At 48.2% G+C, this 15,524-nt stretch overlaps 1 protein-coding gene across 1 annotated transcript; it reads left to right on the forward strand.

Annotated features, from left to right (window-relative positions):
• Positions 1-2,310: 2,310 nt before the first annotated feature.
• Positions 2,311-15,524, forward strand: Vps4a (vacuolar protein sorting 4 homolog A). Its single transcript, XM_034522925.1, has 11 exons — positions 2,311-2,644; positions 7,843-7,954; positions 8,050-8,197; positions 9,104-9,165; positions 9,267-9,386; positions 10,838-10,994; positions 11,944-12,092; positions 12,321-12,402; positions 12,622-12,841; positions 14,199-14,339; positions 14,804-15,524. The coding sequence occupies exons 1-11, from the start codon at positions 2,405-2,407 to the stop codon at positions 14,903-14,905; spliced, it is 1,533 nt and encodes a 510-aa protein (XP_034378816.1). The 5' UTR covers positions 2,311-2,404; the 3' UTR covers positions 14,906-15,524.

A 15,524-nucleotide genomic window follows, 5' to 3' on the forward strand; every position in this document is an offset into this window, starting at 1 on the left:
AGAGAGAGAGAGAGAGAGAGAGAGAGAGAGAGAAGAGAGAGAAAGAAAAGAAAGAAAAGAAAGAAAGGAAGGAAGGAAGAAAGCAAGCCAGCCAGCCTATACCGACCCCTTGGTGTGGTGTGTGGTGCCGGCTATAATGCCAGCATTTGGGAGACGGTAATGGTAGCAGGAAGATCAGGAACTCTGGTCATTCTCAGCTTTATTAGGGACCAGGAGAAATAGTCTTGCTTTTTCTTTTTAATATTTTTTAAAAGTTATTTTATTTTGTGTGTATAAGTGTTTTGTCTGCACACATGTCTGTGGTGTCTGGTACCCACGAAGTCCAGAAGAAGGCCTCGGGTCCCCTGGAACTATAGTTACAGACAGTTGTTAGCCACCATGTGGGTGACTCAGGTTCTCTGGAAGGACAGCCGGTATTCTTAAGCACTAAACCATCTCTTCAGCCCTTGGCCTTGCTTTTCCAAGCTCAATATCATTTTTAGCTTCATATAAAGATTAAGGGCAAGCCTGGACTACAGACCCTTTCTCAGAAAAAAAAAAATATAGGACAGCTTTGGACAGGCCAGATGGCATAGCATATAAAAGGTGCTTGTCATCAAGCCTGCCAACTTTAGTCTGATCTCCAGAGAGAACTGACTCCTTTGTCTACACACAGGCACAAAGGCAGGCAGGTAGGCAGGCAGGCAGACAGACAGACACAGACCACTAAATGTAATGTTTGGTTGGTTGATTGTTTTTTCTTTTCTTTTTAAAAGATTTATATTTTTTATGCATATGAATACACTGTAGCTGTCTTCAGACACACCAGAAGAGGTCATTGTATCCCATTACAGATGGTGTGAGCCATCATGTGGTTGCTGGGAACTGAACTCAGAACCTCCAGGAGAGCAGCCAGCGTTCTTAACTGCTGAGCCATCTCTCCAGCATCTTTCTAGTCCCCTGACTGGTTTCTTGAAACAGGGTCTCTTTATGCAGTCCTGTCAGTCTTGGAGCTTGCTGTATAGTTTAGGCTGTCTTCAAACTCACAAGAGGTCCTCTTGCCTCTGGCTCCTGAGTGCTGGTTATTAAAAGTATGTGCCACCATAATATGGTCTTTATTGTAGCTATGAGGAAGAAAAGAGCCAGAGGCATCTGAAAGATTCCAGAGCTCAGAAAGAAAGTAGTGGACTGAACACGGCCAGCTGACTGGATCTGACTGTCCAAGAAGTAGAAGCAGAGCAGAGAGTGAGAGATGAAGACAAGGTCGAGAGCACAGAGCTGAAATCACAGGGTTATGAGGAGGAATGAGTAGCTGGGGGAGGGAAGCCCAAGTTTAGGGGAGGGGAGGAGCTGGCTGGAGGCTAGTGTGCGCCTTTGCTATGCTCATAGGCACCACAACCAGCCATTTCCACCTCCCGCCAGGGCAAAGGGAAATGGTGATACAGGGGAAGCAACTTCACAAGTTCCCGAGGAGTGCTGGCTTTCCTCTAACTGCCAGAATTGCGGGGAAATGGAGTTTCCTTTGGACCTGACACAGTACTATAGCGAGAGATCTTGTCTGAAATCAATCAATCAATCAAATCAATCAATCAATCAATCACAGGGCATGGTAACCCATACCTTTAATCCCAGCACAGGCAGGCAGTTCTCTGAGTTCAAAGCCAGCCTGGTCTACAGTGTGAGTTCCAGGACAGCCAAGGCTATACAGTGAAACCCTGTCTTTTTTTTTTTTTTTTTTTTTTTGGTTTTTTTCGAGACAGGGTTTCTCTGTGTAGCCTTGGCTGTCCTGGAACTCACTTGGTAGACCAGGCTGGCCTCGAACTCAGAAATCCGCCTACCTCTGCCTCCCAAGTGCTGGGATTAAAGGCATGCGCCACCACTGCCCGGCGAAACCCTGTCTTGAAAACAAAACAAAACAAAAATAATAAAAACTATCACAAAACGGACTTTAGAGTCATTCCATCGTAACAATTACCAGGGATTGAACCCACAGTATGGCATTCACTGTGTATACCCTAGCTCTTTCATTAAAGCCAGACAAGGGAAATACTAATTAACATACTCTATTAAGTAGCCGGAAAACACAGCTCCAGGGAGCTTACTTTTTTTGGTTAGGTAAGTGGGGTACAGATTCTATTTGTTCCCTCTGCCCTGCCCCTCACTCTCTTACAAGACCTCCCTCGGTCGCCCCCGCCCCACCTGGGTCCTCCACTCTGCCCAGTACTCCCGTCTTTGCCCTCGTCCAGCCCCGCCCCTCGCCCAGACCTATCAGGCTCCGCCCCTGTTGGTTCCACCCCTCACTAGGCCCCGCCCCTCCCCCAAGTTTTACTCGCCTTTGGGCTAGCCCTTCACGGGGATCCCAACAGACCCCCCGCCCCTTCAGGCCCCGCCCTTCTTAGAGGAGCGATGCCTGCAGTTGCGGGCCATGGCCGCAGAGCGGCAGCCGCGTGACTCCGGCTGGGCCGCTCTGGGCCGCTCTCCTCGTTCACCCTCGGACTCGGCTCCGACTGCCAGTGGCAGCTCTGCCCGCTCCGAGAGCCTATCTGCCGGGCTCCTAAGCGGCGGACCCACCACCTCGGCTCCTCCGGGCCGGACCGAGGCCGCAAGCAGCACCGCGGGGTGTGGGGCGGACCCAGGATATGAAATGACAACGTCAACCCTCCAGGTACTTGGGTGCGGCGCGCCGGCGGAGGCCGAAGGCGGCAGGGCCTGCGGGCCGCGGAGCGGGCGGGCGGTGGCCTCCTCGGAGCCCGGCCTGGCGGTCCCAGTCAGGCTGCCTCGTCCCACCCGTGCTGCAGCCTCTCTTGCGCTCGGAGCCCGAAGGGACGTCTTCACTGGACCCCGGCCCAAGCCGAACCGGCGGGCGGGAGCCCAGAACGCCCAGCCCGGGGCTGAACTGCCGCCTTGCAGCAGCGCCGCCTCCCCCTGAGCGCGCCCGGGTCCGGCGGGTCGCTCCGGGAGAGGCGTTCACTTGCTCCTGCCGGGCGCCCTGGCAGCCCCTGAGCTTCTTCCAACGAGCCCCCGGTTTCTCTGCCAGCCACCCTTCATTCATTCCCTACGTCGTGCAGGGCGATGCTGGCTGGGGTGGCGCCGCCCGGATGAAGGAAAGGCTCTTTCTAGATCCGTCAGAAATCGTAAACATGTTCAGGCATCAGGCTTGTGTTTAAATGCCACTCACTAACGTGTCTTGGTTTTGGATGTTGGAATGTTGGATTTCCTCATCACTAAAATAGGCAGTGCCCTTGTAGGGTGGTTGTCAGACGGCCTAAGACTGAATAATTCAGGAAAAGCATTTGTAACATAGGTTCAGCATGTCATGTTCTCGCTAAGTCTTTGCTAATAAAGTAAGCGTTTGGGCGGAACCAGGTTAGACTTTATGAAGGAAAGGACTTTAGCCAGAGCATCAAAGAATGAGTGGTATTTACATACCTGGTGTGCGTATGTGTGTGTGTGTGGGGGGGGGGTGGCTGCTCCAAGAAATACAGGAGTGGGAGTAAATTGGAGTACAAGGTTTGAAATTAGATAGAATTCAAAGCCATAACCCACCATTCACTGCAGAAACTGTTCTGTTTGTTCTAAGGGTTAAACCAACTTCAGTCCACCTGCCTGGTCAGAGTTAACACTACCTGTGAACCAAGAATATTTATCCAACTTTTAGGAAACAGCTTTACGAGGAGATAGCACTCGTGCTATAACGGTCATCTATTTCAACTGCACCATCCAGTGCGTTTAGAGGTTTGAATCATCACCAAAGAAACTTTGTGCCCTTAATCATTGTTGCTCAGCCCTTCTGTCCCATGTAGCATACTCTGTCTGTGGCACTGCCTATCCTAGACACTTTATTTGTATATTGTTGTTGTTATGTATGTGTGCATATGTTTGGTGCGCATGTGTATGAGTGTGCTAGTGCCAGCACACCCACTCCCATCCCACTGCCCATGTGGAGGTCAGAGGTTAACACTCAGGCATCAGCTGTCTTCTGGATGTTGGACTCGGGCTGTCAGGCTCGAGTAGGAAGCAGATTTTTTTTTTTCCCCCAGAATCCCCGTTATTCTTAGACGTTTCATACATGTCAGCAATGTGCCTTGGTTTTGTGTACTTTCAACTCCTTCCCCACACCCCTCAGGCACCGCCAGTACAACCCCTGTTCCTGTGTCCTTGCTCTCTTTTGTTTATTAATACACCACTATGTCTAGTTAGTGCTTCTTAAATGCTGATTGGTCTTAGTTCATCTTGTGCAGGTAAGCTTCTGTTCACATCGCCCCTCTGCATCCTCTGGCTCTTTCCTCCCCTCTTCCAGCTGTTTTCCTTGTGCCCTGGGGACATGGGTTGATAAAGTCTCACTTAGGGCTGAGCCCTCAACAGAGACTCTCATTTAGGACTCTCTGCATTAACTGCTAGCCATTGAGAGGACAGAAGCTTTTGTGGCCTTGATTATATCTGCAGATAGAAGTATAAATATTTAGAAGGCATTTCAGCACCATGTCTTCTAATAAAACAACAGTAGTAGGCTCTTCTCTAGGCCTGTGATCCCTAAGGTTTACAGTGCCAGGTCTGAACTCTCTCCTATACAGCAGGCCTCAGATCCAAGCCAAATACAGTTGAGTGCCCCCATAACCTTTGTTCCATTGTTGGACCAATGAGCATGGCTTGCCTGGCAGGTCAGTACTGTGGCATGCATGGTCTTTTCTCCCCCAGAGACTAGCACCATGAAAGGCAGGCAACAGGTCAGTTTCTGCTTGCTTTTTGTTTTGTTTTGGGGACAGGGTTTCTCTGTGTAGCTCTGGCTGTCCTGGCTGTCCAGAATGGCCTCAAACTCAGAGATCCACCTGCTTCTACCTCCTGAGTGTTGGGATTAAAGGCATGTGTCACTACCAGTTGGCTGAAGTTTTCTTTTCTTGTTTGTTTGTTTGTTTTTTGAGACAGGGTTTCTCTGTGTAGTCCTGGCTGTCCTGGAACTCACTCTGTAGACCAGGCTGGCCTCGAACTCAGAAATCCTCCTGCCTCTGCCTCCCAAGTGCTGGGATTAAAGGTGTGCACCACCACTGCCCGGCTGAAGTTTTCTTTAAATGGATTCATACATTCTCTGTGTGGTTCTCTGTGTCTGACTTGGTTGGCTTAATATAATATCACAGTCGTTTACATTGTTTAAATGACTTGGGGAAAGGGGCTTTCAGGCTTCCATGACATAATTTGAAATTCAGATTTTGATGCCTATAAATAGAGTTTTATCGGATGATATCCTAGCTCATGTTGTCTGAAACTGCATTTGTGCTCATGAAACCTAACATACTTGCTGACTGAGTTTTTACAGAAATTCTGTCAGGTTCCTGGGAGCACACATTTGTTACACTTTCCTTCATCAGCCCAAATCTGCTCTTGGTGTCACTAGAGATGTGGCAGGGCTGGCAGTTTAATTTGTCACCTTACCTCCTGTTATGCAAAACTGTTTCACTCCTTTAAAACTAAGACCTTCTTAGCAAGTGAAAGACAGCATTGGTTGCCAGAAAAATGTAGTGAGCCAGTAGGAGCTCTCATAGTGTTTAAAAGAGATGAGACAGGCCTGCTGTGCTCTATGGGGATAGAGGAACCTCACTTATTGTTCTGAGCCAACTCTTTGGTTTTTTATTTTTATGCATGTTTGCCTGTATGTGTATATGCACCTTGTTGCATGCCTGATGCTTTCAGTGTCCAGAAGGAGGTGTCAGATCCCCTAGAACTGGAGTCACAGAAAGTTGTGAGCCACCACATGGGTGCTGGGAATCAAACAAGGTCCTCTACAAGAGCAGCAAGTGCAGCCATGCTTGGTGGTATATGCCTTTATCTTAGCACCTCTCTGGAGGCTGAGGCCAGCCTCATTTACATTTGGAGTTCCAGGCCAGTCAGAGCCACAGAGTGAGACCCTGTTTCAAAACAAAACAAAACAAAACAAAACAAAACAAAAAAAGAGCAGCAAGTTCCATTAACCACAGACTCATCATTCTAGACTCATACTTACTTTATTTTGTTGGGGGTGTTTTGCCTGCCTGTATGTCTGTGCACTAGGGTTTTGTTGGGGGTGTTTTGAGGGTATGGGGGTGCTTTTTCAAGACAGGGTTTCTCTGTGTGGCCTTGATTGTTGTGGAACCAGCTCTGTAGACCAGGTTGGTCTCTGACCTGCCTCTGCCTCCCAGGTGCTAGGATTAAGTTATGTGTCACCACCCCCACCCACCCCCAGCCAGCTATCTGCCTGCCTGCCTGCCTGCCTGCCTGCCTGCCTATCTATCTACCTACCTACCTACCTACCTACCTACCTATCTATCTTCTGTTGGGGAGGCTAGAAGGGGCATCAGATCCCCTAGCTGGAATTCAAACCAGATTTCTCTACAAGAGCAACAAATGTTTATAATTGCTGACTATCTTTTTGCCTTATTTTTAACTGTTATACATTATTTGTTTGTATGTGTTGAGGTCAGAGGACAACTTTGAGGAGCAGTAGGCTCTCCTTGTATGTGGGGTCTCCTCAGGAATTAGGTAGGTGTCTCCTTCCTCCATGGGTTCTAGGAATTTAACTCTGGGCTCCAGGTTTGCACAGCCAGTGACTTTACCTACTGAGCCATCTCAGCAGCCCTCCAACTCTTCCCACTGTACTTCATTTTAAAAGGGCAGATCTAAACCAGACATACAGAATGGAAAGTCCAAAGAACTGAGGGTGTTGATTGTGGAGAAAAGAAGCCACCAGGACCAGGTCCTGTCTCCATGGTTTATAAAGAACTTCGGAGGGAGACAAGCATGCTCACCTGCAAGATGGGTCAGCTGGCCATGCTGTGCGTAGGCAGCAAGGATCAAAGCATGTCAGCCGTCCACATTCTCACTTTTCTTGTTTTCTCATTCTAGTGAGTTCCTCTCGTGTAGCCTATCCACTCACCCCAGCCTGGCAGTCTTACAGAGCTGTCTGTGTGCCTTTCTTATGGATGAGAATGGCTCAACAAATGCCCTGGCCCTGCCAAGAGCTGGTCAGGAGGTTGTTGTTTGCCGTGGCTAGAGTGGGGTCTGCAGTGGCATCTGCCTGCCAGGCGGCTAGTGCCACACCAGATGGAGAATTCTGGCCAGGCTCTGTGGATTTAGGAAGCTGCAGTTTTTGAAACTGGCTTGTATGGGGCCTCCAGTTGAGCTCAGAGTGTGGGCCTGCAGGGATTGTGAGTGTCTCAAAGGTGTCACTCAGTTCTTAGAGAGCCAGCAGGCAGTTCCCTCCACTGGCACCTTTGTTCCTGGAGCTACTGGTTTATAATGTGGCTGAGCCTCCCTTCTCAGGCATCAGCTTTAGGCAGTTCAAGAAAACTATTGTCTTCTGCCCCTAGAGTGATCTGGACAGTAGAGAAGGCTAGAGGTAGCTTTGAATCTTTCTGTTGGATTGAAACTGTCAGGTCCATGAAGGGCTTTCTTAACTGGCTGCATTTTGGAGGGGAGGGAGGGGAGGGGAGGGGAAGGGAAGGGAGTCTGGACCAAGTATGGTTTCTGGCTTTGCTGAGCAAGTCCCTCTTTCCCTTGGAGCACTGAAATTGACTGGAATAGACTCGGACTTGTTCCGTGGGCCTGCCTTTGGAGCCCCAGCCCCAGACATTAATGTCAGTTTCCATTAGCCAAGCTCCAGAACAGGATGGAGGAAGGGGTGGCTTCTGACTGTTGAGTTCCCTAGGAAAGCCAGCTGTCTTTTCAAGCTCTTCTAGTTGGTTGCAGGAAAGTAGGGCAACGTAATGGCCTGCAACCAATAAACCCACAGACCTGGCACTAACTCCCATCTTATCTCATCCTGCTGCCTGTGACTCCAAAGGCTTTTTGGATCCCTTGGGGAGCATTGAGCTCTATGCCTTGCCTTTCCAGAAAGCCATTGATCTGGTGACAAAAGCCACAGAAGAGGACAAAGCCAAGAACTACGAGGAGGCACTCAGGCTCTACCAGCATGCTGTGGAGTATTTCCTCCACGCCATCAAATGTGAGTCACTGTTGGGGTCACCTGGCCGCAGTGTCCTGGAAGAGGAGGGCAGGCACATGGGGCTCAGGGAGTCCACTGGGTTTCTTCTTTTGCAGATGAAGCACACAGTGACAAGGCCAAGGAGAGCATTCGAGCAAAGTGCATGCAGTACCTAGACAGAGCAGAGAAGCTCAAGGACTATTTACGAAACAAAGAGAAGCATGGCAAGAAGCCAGTCAAAGAGAATCAGAGTGAAGGCAAGGGGTGAGTGTCCTGGAGTGTACAGCTCACGGGGCCAGAGTTCCCAGGCACATGTTCCTATTTCATGGGGTTGCTGTCATTCTTGACGCTAAAGCTGCCTTGGACTTTTCTGTTGCACCCTTCTTATGGGGTATGTATCTACTTGTGATCATAACACCAGCAGCTGCTTTCATTAAGCAGAAAGAAAGAACGTCTGATTTCCCAGAATGAAAGACAGATTAGAAAGGGACAGGAGACGGGTAACCAGGAGGGTTTGAAGATGGAAAAGTGAAGGCTGGGCAGCAGCTGGTTCTTGGCATGAGAACACAATTCCCCTTTAACAATTTTTGTTTTGTGTTGTTGTGAGACAAGTTTTCATTATGTAGTTTTAAATTTATTAACTTTATTTAATTTTAAACTTCATGTCTTCTTTGCCCTTTGAATTCTCTGGAGTGAGGACTCCATGTTGTCTGTTTTTGAGTTCATCTGAAAAAACCTCTGACAATTATCCAGCTTAACTTGGTGTTAAGTTCAGCTGAAGCGGGGTTGGGGATTTAGCTCAGTGGTAGAGCACTTGTCTAACAAGTGCAAGGCCCTGGGTTCGGTCCTCAGCTCTGGAAAAAAAAAAAAAAAGTTCAGCTGAAGCACATTGCCCTCATTAGCCCTTAGGAAAGGCAGCTGCCAATCTTACTCCTTTAGTGGAGAATCAAGAATGGGTTATGAATGTTTTCTGAGGGATTTGGCACTCACATTTAGATAGCTCTTTGCTTGTCCCTCACCAGTGCTCAGCCAGCAACACTCGCACAAGTGCATATGCACAAGTGCACACACACATGCATAGGCACATGTGCTCCTAGAGCTGGCCTCACTCACAGAGCCTCCTTGCTCCCATAATGGAGGGCCAACTTGATCTTCTGTTTCCTTTCTTAGTAGTGACAGTGACAGCGAAGGGGATAATCCAGAGAAAAAGAAATTACAAGAACAGTTGATGGGTAAGAGGCCTGAGGCCCGTGGTAATAGAAGGGATGTGGCATGGGTTCTTTTTCGGGTCTACTTGTGCTCATGGGTCAGTCTGGGGTCCTCCTCCTTGCAGGCGCTGTTGTAATGGAGAAGCCCAACATACGGTGGAATGATGTAGCTGGACTGGAGGGGGCTAAAGAGGCTCTCAAAGAAGCTGTGATTTTGCCAATTAAATTCCCACACTTATTCACAGGTGAGAATGTAGCACAATGCATATCTTTGATCCCAGCATTTAGAAGGCAGAGGCAGGTGGACCTCAGAGTTCAATACTAGCCTGGTCTACAGATTAAGCTTGACAACAGCCAGGGCTATTCAGAGAAACCCCGTCTTAAAAAATAAAAGTAAGTAGAATGTAGTCACTAGCCCAGGAATAAACTACCAGCTTTATTCCTAGCTTGGGGTTCCGCCCTTAGCATCTCAGAACAGAAGGTAGACAGTCTCATGTTCTAACAAGACAGCTCACAGAGCATAGATTCTGGTCTTGCTGCCTGTTGTATCTGTCCTGCTCAACACAGCCATCTATTATGTGACTTGTTGGGTTGTTTATTTTTTCCTTTTGCTGGGATGGAACATGGGACCTAGGCAAACAGTATACCCCTGAACCTGATGTTTTTGTGAGCTGGGAATATAGCTTGAATGGTAGTTCTACCATGTGTAAAGCCCTGGGTTTGGCTCTCAGCATCACAGAAGTTGGATGTGGTGTCATTCCTGTGGTCTCAGCACTTAAAAGGCAGGATGATCAGAAGGTTGGGGCCGTTCTTGGCTAAATTATGAGATTCATAAGACTTGAACTTGGAGTAGACCATCTCAGTGAACAAGCAGAGTCAGGAACCAGAGTTGGCCAATTCCCTTGTCAAGGACAAGGTAAGATGAGGTCTGAATTCCCAACAGGTGTTTGGTTCTCTTGGGAAATCAGTAGTTTTTATGTAACTCTCTTTTCCTGTAGTGACTGTGACTAAAGGCTTTACACTTGATTTTTTTATGTAAATTTTATAACTTTGTTTTTGAGATTTGTTATTTTATGTGTATTGGTGTTTTTGCCTGCATGGTTTGTCTGTGTACCATATTTGTGCAGTTGCCTTGAAGGCTAGAAGAGTGCTGGGTCCCCCGAAACTGGAATTACAGTTATGACCTGCCTGTGGGTGCTGGGATCAAACCCAGGTCTTCTGGAAAAGTATTGAGTGCTATTAACCAAGCCATCCCTCCAACCCCACAGTTTGATTGTTGTATGTGTGGTATGTTCATGCATAGTTCTCTATGTTTTCCCATGTGTGGGAATGCATGTGTATATTCATGTATATGGAGGTCAGAGGATGATGTCAGGTGTCTCTCTCTCAGTTGCTGTTCACCATATCACAGACACATGGGGTTGTTGGGGAAGCAGAGCTAATACTTAACCCCAATACTTGATGATTCAGCTTGTCTAGCCAGCTTCCTCTAGGGATTCCCTAGCTCTGCTCTCCAAACACTGGGGTTATAGGCAAGCCACCACTCTTGCCTGGTATTTTCAGGTGCCGGGGGCTGTAGTTTAGTACTCATGCTTGTAGGACAAGCATTCTCCTGCCCTGCCTTCAGCTCTTTAACTTTCCTTTGTTCCTTTTTCACCATCAGGAAACAGCTGAGTTCTGTTCATTCTTATTACAGGCAAACGCACTCCTTGGCGAGGTATACTGCTCTTTGGGCCCCCAGGCACAGGCAAGTCCTACCTGGCCAAAGCCGTGGCAACAGAAGCCAACAACTCCACCTTCTTCTCTGTGTCCTCCTCGGATCTGATGTCTAAGTGGTTGGGGGAAAGCGAGAAGTAAGTCAGCCATCAGCTATGCTACAGCAGCCTTGGCAGCTGCTGGGAGTCCAGCTTCCTGGCTCCTTGGAAATCATTTCCCAGAGGAGCTGCTGTTGGATCATCAGGGGTAGTAGTCAGAACAGGCTCTTACTTCTTGAGATGCTGTCCTGAGACACATGTCTGGAAACTTGGAAATGATGAGGCACCCCTGTAATCCTAGCACTCTGGATACAGAGGCAGAAGGATTACAAGTTCAAGTTCAGCCTGCTCTGTGTAATTGGACCTTGTCTCAAAGCAAATAAAAAAAGAAAGGAGCTAGGGAGATGGCTCAGGGTTCAAAGGACCTGGGTTCAACTCTCAGCACCCACAACAGCCAGTTCACAACTTGTGTAATTCCAATTCCAGAGAATCTGACACCCCCACACAGACATACATACAGGCAGAACACCAATGTAAGTAAAATAAAAATAGGGAAATGAACCAATTCTAAGTATGTATCATTTCTTTTTGGTTTTATGAGACGGAATCTCGTGTACCTCAGGCTGGCTGCAATCTACATCAGTAGCAGCAGAGGCTTACCTTGAACTTCTGATTCTCCTAGCACTACCTTCTCAGTGTTGGGGTAACAGACATGTGTCACCACATCTATAGTCAGTTGTATATCCTCTTTGGGGGCATTTCATGGGTTTAGCTTATTCCTCAAGATGACCTCCATTCTTTGATATGAATCTGAGTCTCAGAGAAAGGCAAAGAGCTAATGAATGGGGCTCCCCTCCCAAGATTTGAGGCTGATGCCAAAGCAAGTTCTTGATTCACTACTGTTTGAGGACTTGTCTGCCCTGTTTTTCCTGTTCCATTTTTTTAAAAAGCCTTCTTGTGGGAGAGGCACCAGGTCTAACCACTGGGTCTCAGGGTGGGCATATTTGGGTGGAGTGTCTAGGTCTTGACCCCTTTCTCATTCCCACAGGCTGGTCAAGAACCTGTTTGAGTTGGCCAGGCAGCACAAGCCTTCTATCATCTTCATTGATGAGGTGGATTCCCTCTGTGGGTCACGGAATGAAAATGAGAGTGAGGCCGCCCGAAGGATCAAAACAGAGTTCTTGGTCCAGATGCAAGGTGTGTGCATGTGCTTTGTCACTCTGACTGTCTTCTACCTAAAAGCAACCCAGGGCTCCATTATGTAGCTGCATTGGAGGAGAGAGGATTCCGAGGCCTTTGCCATGTCACCTTCCCATTCCTCTGAACAAGTGGTGCTGTAGGTCTCTACAAGACATGGTTTAGTTTCCCATGGGGTCTGGCTGCTCCTGCAGGCATCTTCAGTCACTTGTCTCCCATTCTCCACAGGAGTGGGAAATAATAATGATGGGACTCTTGTTCTTGGTGCCACAAACATCCCCTGGGTGTTGGATTCAGCCATCAGGAGGAGGTGAGTCTCCTCTAGAAGGAGTCTGTTATCTTTTCTAGCTATGGTCAGTTTGTAACTAGCCATCTGCGCTCATTTCTCAAGAATCTTCCCAAGTCTGCATGTCAGAGCCCTTTGGTAAAGCTGGGTATTGGGCCTGGACCACTCATTTCAATATGCATGCTCCCTTCCCACCATTCTGCGATCAGCTCAGCTTTCATTTCATGTCATGCATCTTTCCAGGTTTGAAAAGCGAATTTATATCCCATTGCCAGAGGAAGCGGCCCGTGCCCAGATGTTTCGGTTACATCTGGGAAGCACACCTCACAACCTCACAGATGCTAACATACATGAGCTGGCCCGCAAGACAGAAGGCTACTCAGGAGCAGATATCAGCATCATTGTGCGGGACTCCCTCATGCAGCCAGTCAGAAAAGTACAGTCAGCAACACACTTCAAGAAGGTGAGTGGCAGCAGTGGCTTAGGCAGTGTTACTAATCATGAGGTGTGGGTAGCCTCTTCAACTTTCTGGCTGTTCAAGGGACATTCTCTGTGGGAGAACCAAGGGTAGGTATTAAAGTACCCTTTTGCTCTAGGACTGGAGCAGTACCACACATCCTGCCTGCCGCTACTGCTGGAGTATAATGCTTTTCAGCTATAGGAAACAGAAGATAGGCAGGCAGCATCATGCTGGAGGGCAGAGTGCACACAACCAAGCACTTGACAACCAAGCACTTGCACTGTTTCAGACACAGTAAATGGAAGGGGGACTTGCCCACTCATTCAAGCACATCTTTGCTGAATGTCTGCTGTGGGTTGTTCTGTTTGCCAGCCCTGTCCTGGGTGTATGGAAGGCAATAATGGAGACAACCAATGAGAGAAATGCTAATTCTCCTTTAAATAGTGGGTACCTGTCAACAGAGTGTCATTAGGAGTCTCAGAAGTTTGGAGGGGCGAGCAGTTTGAAGACAAACCACACCGGTCGGTGGTGGCGCACACCTTTAATCCCAGCACTTGGGAGGCAGAGGCAGGTGGATTTCTGAGTTTGAGGCCAGCCTGGTCTACCGAGTGAGTTCCAGGACAGCCAGGGCAACACAGAGAAACCCTGTCTCAAACATTTATGGGATGAGTCTTGGTGGCATTATTGTGGAAGATGAAATATTTGGGGCTACAGGAAGATTCGGAGGCCAGCAGCTGGAAGATCATACTGTCCATTCACCTCTGAAACCAGATCAGCCCTCTTGGACCTCTTTTGTTTATCGGTTGTTTAGTTGTTGCGTGTGTGCACACATAGATCATAAGGAGTTCTCTTCTACTATGTGGATCTGGGAGATCCAACTCGGGTCATCAGGCTTGGTCACAGATGCCTTTACCTGCTAAGCCATCTTACAGGCTACGTACATTTGTTTCTTAAGATGGTTCAGTTAGTCCAGAACAATCTCAAACTCATCCTATAGTTGAAGATGACCTTGAATTCATATATCCTGTACTTGCTAAGATTACAGGTGTTTGCCAGGGTTTCTTGTTTGACTTGTTTTAAATACTGTGGGGGTAGGGAGGGCAGAATACAAAGGTTCCACAGCATGTTTTAGAGGTAACAGGACAACTTTGTGATGGAACTCAGGTCGCCAGGTTTGCATGCCAAGTACCTTTAAGCACTGACTGAGTCATCTTTCCGGCCCTCAGACTATTTTAAAGGTGCTTTTCCCTCCTCCAACTTTGATGACTAGAGCCTCAGTATTCCCTTCAGCCATCCTTAGCTCCTGATGTACACACTGCCACCAAGAACAGCCAGCCTCATGGTCTCTGCTTGGTTTCAGGTTTGTGGCCCTTCTCGAACCAACCCTAGTGTTATGATTGATGATCTTCTGACTCCATGTTCTCCAGGAGATCCAGGGGCCATAGAGATGACTTGGATGGATGTCCCTGGTGATAAACTCTTAGAGCCTGTGGTCTGCATGGTAAGTGACCCAATGGGAGAGAACCACAAAATCCAGAACGAAGATAAGCATCTTCCTATTGTCCTGGCTCACAGCCCTCCCAGAGCCTTTGGGATTGTAGGTTCTTGCTGAGACCCTGAGGGTCTTTAAGAGGAAAAGTAAAGTCAAGCCACTAATTATCATTCCAAGGCCTGGCTTTTGGTCCAGAAGGAAGCCAGTGAAAATCTTTTTTCACTCTTACCTCAACAGTCTAGACCTCTCCTAGTTTTTTCAGCTGTAGCACCCAGTCTCTCCCAGCAGCTGTCTGTACTGCGGAGTGAATTCAGTAAGGAAACTACCGATGGGATGGGGTGGGATGGGTGGAGCTGTGGGTGAAGTAGTCTTTCAGATGGAAGGCAGGCCTCTTGTCAGTTAGACAGCACGACAAAAGGAGAGTGCTGAGGCCCTGGAGTCAGCCTTTCTCAGCTGCATGCTTGTCTTTGCAGTCGGACATGCTCCGGTCTTTGGCCACTACCCGGCCCACAGTGAATGCAGACGACCTCCTGAAAGTAAAGAAATTCTCTGAGGACTTTGGACAGGAGAGCTAAAGCTTCATGTTGCTAATGAAATTGGGAGTTTGACTGGAGCAAATTGATGGGACTTCCTACACCAGTGGCCAGGCAGGGCCTGACGTCGTGAAGTCAATAGTATTCCCTCAACTGCCTGGCTGCCAACCTAGTAGGATGAAGGAGAGGCCTCCGCAGCTGCAGAGATGCTTCACCATGTAGGACACCTGACACTGGTTCTGCATACTTCACTACTGGATGCTCACACTCCTTGCCCTGATCTGTTTTTGTCTAACTTTTGTTCCCCTAAATTAATGCTGCTTTGATTTCTGTCTTGTTTATAAATAAAGAGAAAAACCATCTGGAAAGTGTTAAGGAGTGGGAACCACCAGGCCCCTGCTCTCACTCCTTTCCTCTTAACTTTGGCTACTTGTGAGCTGACTGTGAAAGTAGGAAAAGCCAGCCCACCCTCCTAAGCTTGCATCTGGAGCTTCAGGTCCTCCTTGCAGGAGCTCATGGCTTCTGTGCACACAGTGCCATTTCCATCAGGAGAGATGGCAGGCAGGCAGGTCTTCATCGCTGCCTTCCTTCACTGAGAACTGAGCCCAGCCTCTGCTGGTCCTGTCCTGGAGAAGTCTAATAAACCCTTTTCCCTTCTTGA

The sequence above is a fragment of the Arvicanthis niloticus genome, chromosome 18 (assembly GCF_011762505.2).
Source record: "Arvicanthis niloticus isolate mArvNil1 chromosome 18, mArvNil1.pat.X, whole genome shotgun sequence".
Lineage (NCBI taxonomy): Eukaryota > Metazoa > Chordata > Mammalia > Rodentia > Muridae > Arvicanthis > Arvicanthis niloticus.

Coding starts and splice junctions, on each gene's coding strand:
- Vps4a (XM_034522925.1), top strand. CDS start 2,405: ATGGCCGCAGAGCGGCAGCCGCGTGACTCCGGCTGGGCCGCTCTGGGC. Junction 12,093..12,320: donor GTTCTTGGTCCAGATGCAAG/GTGTGTGCATGT, acceptor CATTCTCCACAG/GAGTGGGAAATAATAATGAT. Junction 14,340..14,803: donor TAGAGCCTGTGGTCTGCATG/GTAAGTGACCCA, acceptor TTGTCTTTGCAG/TCGGACATGCTCCGGTCTTT.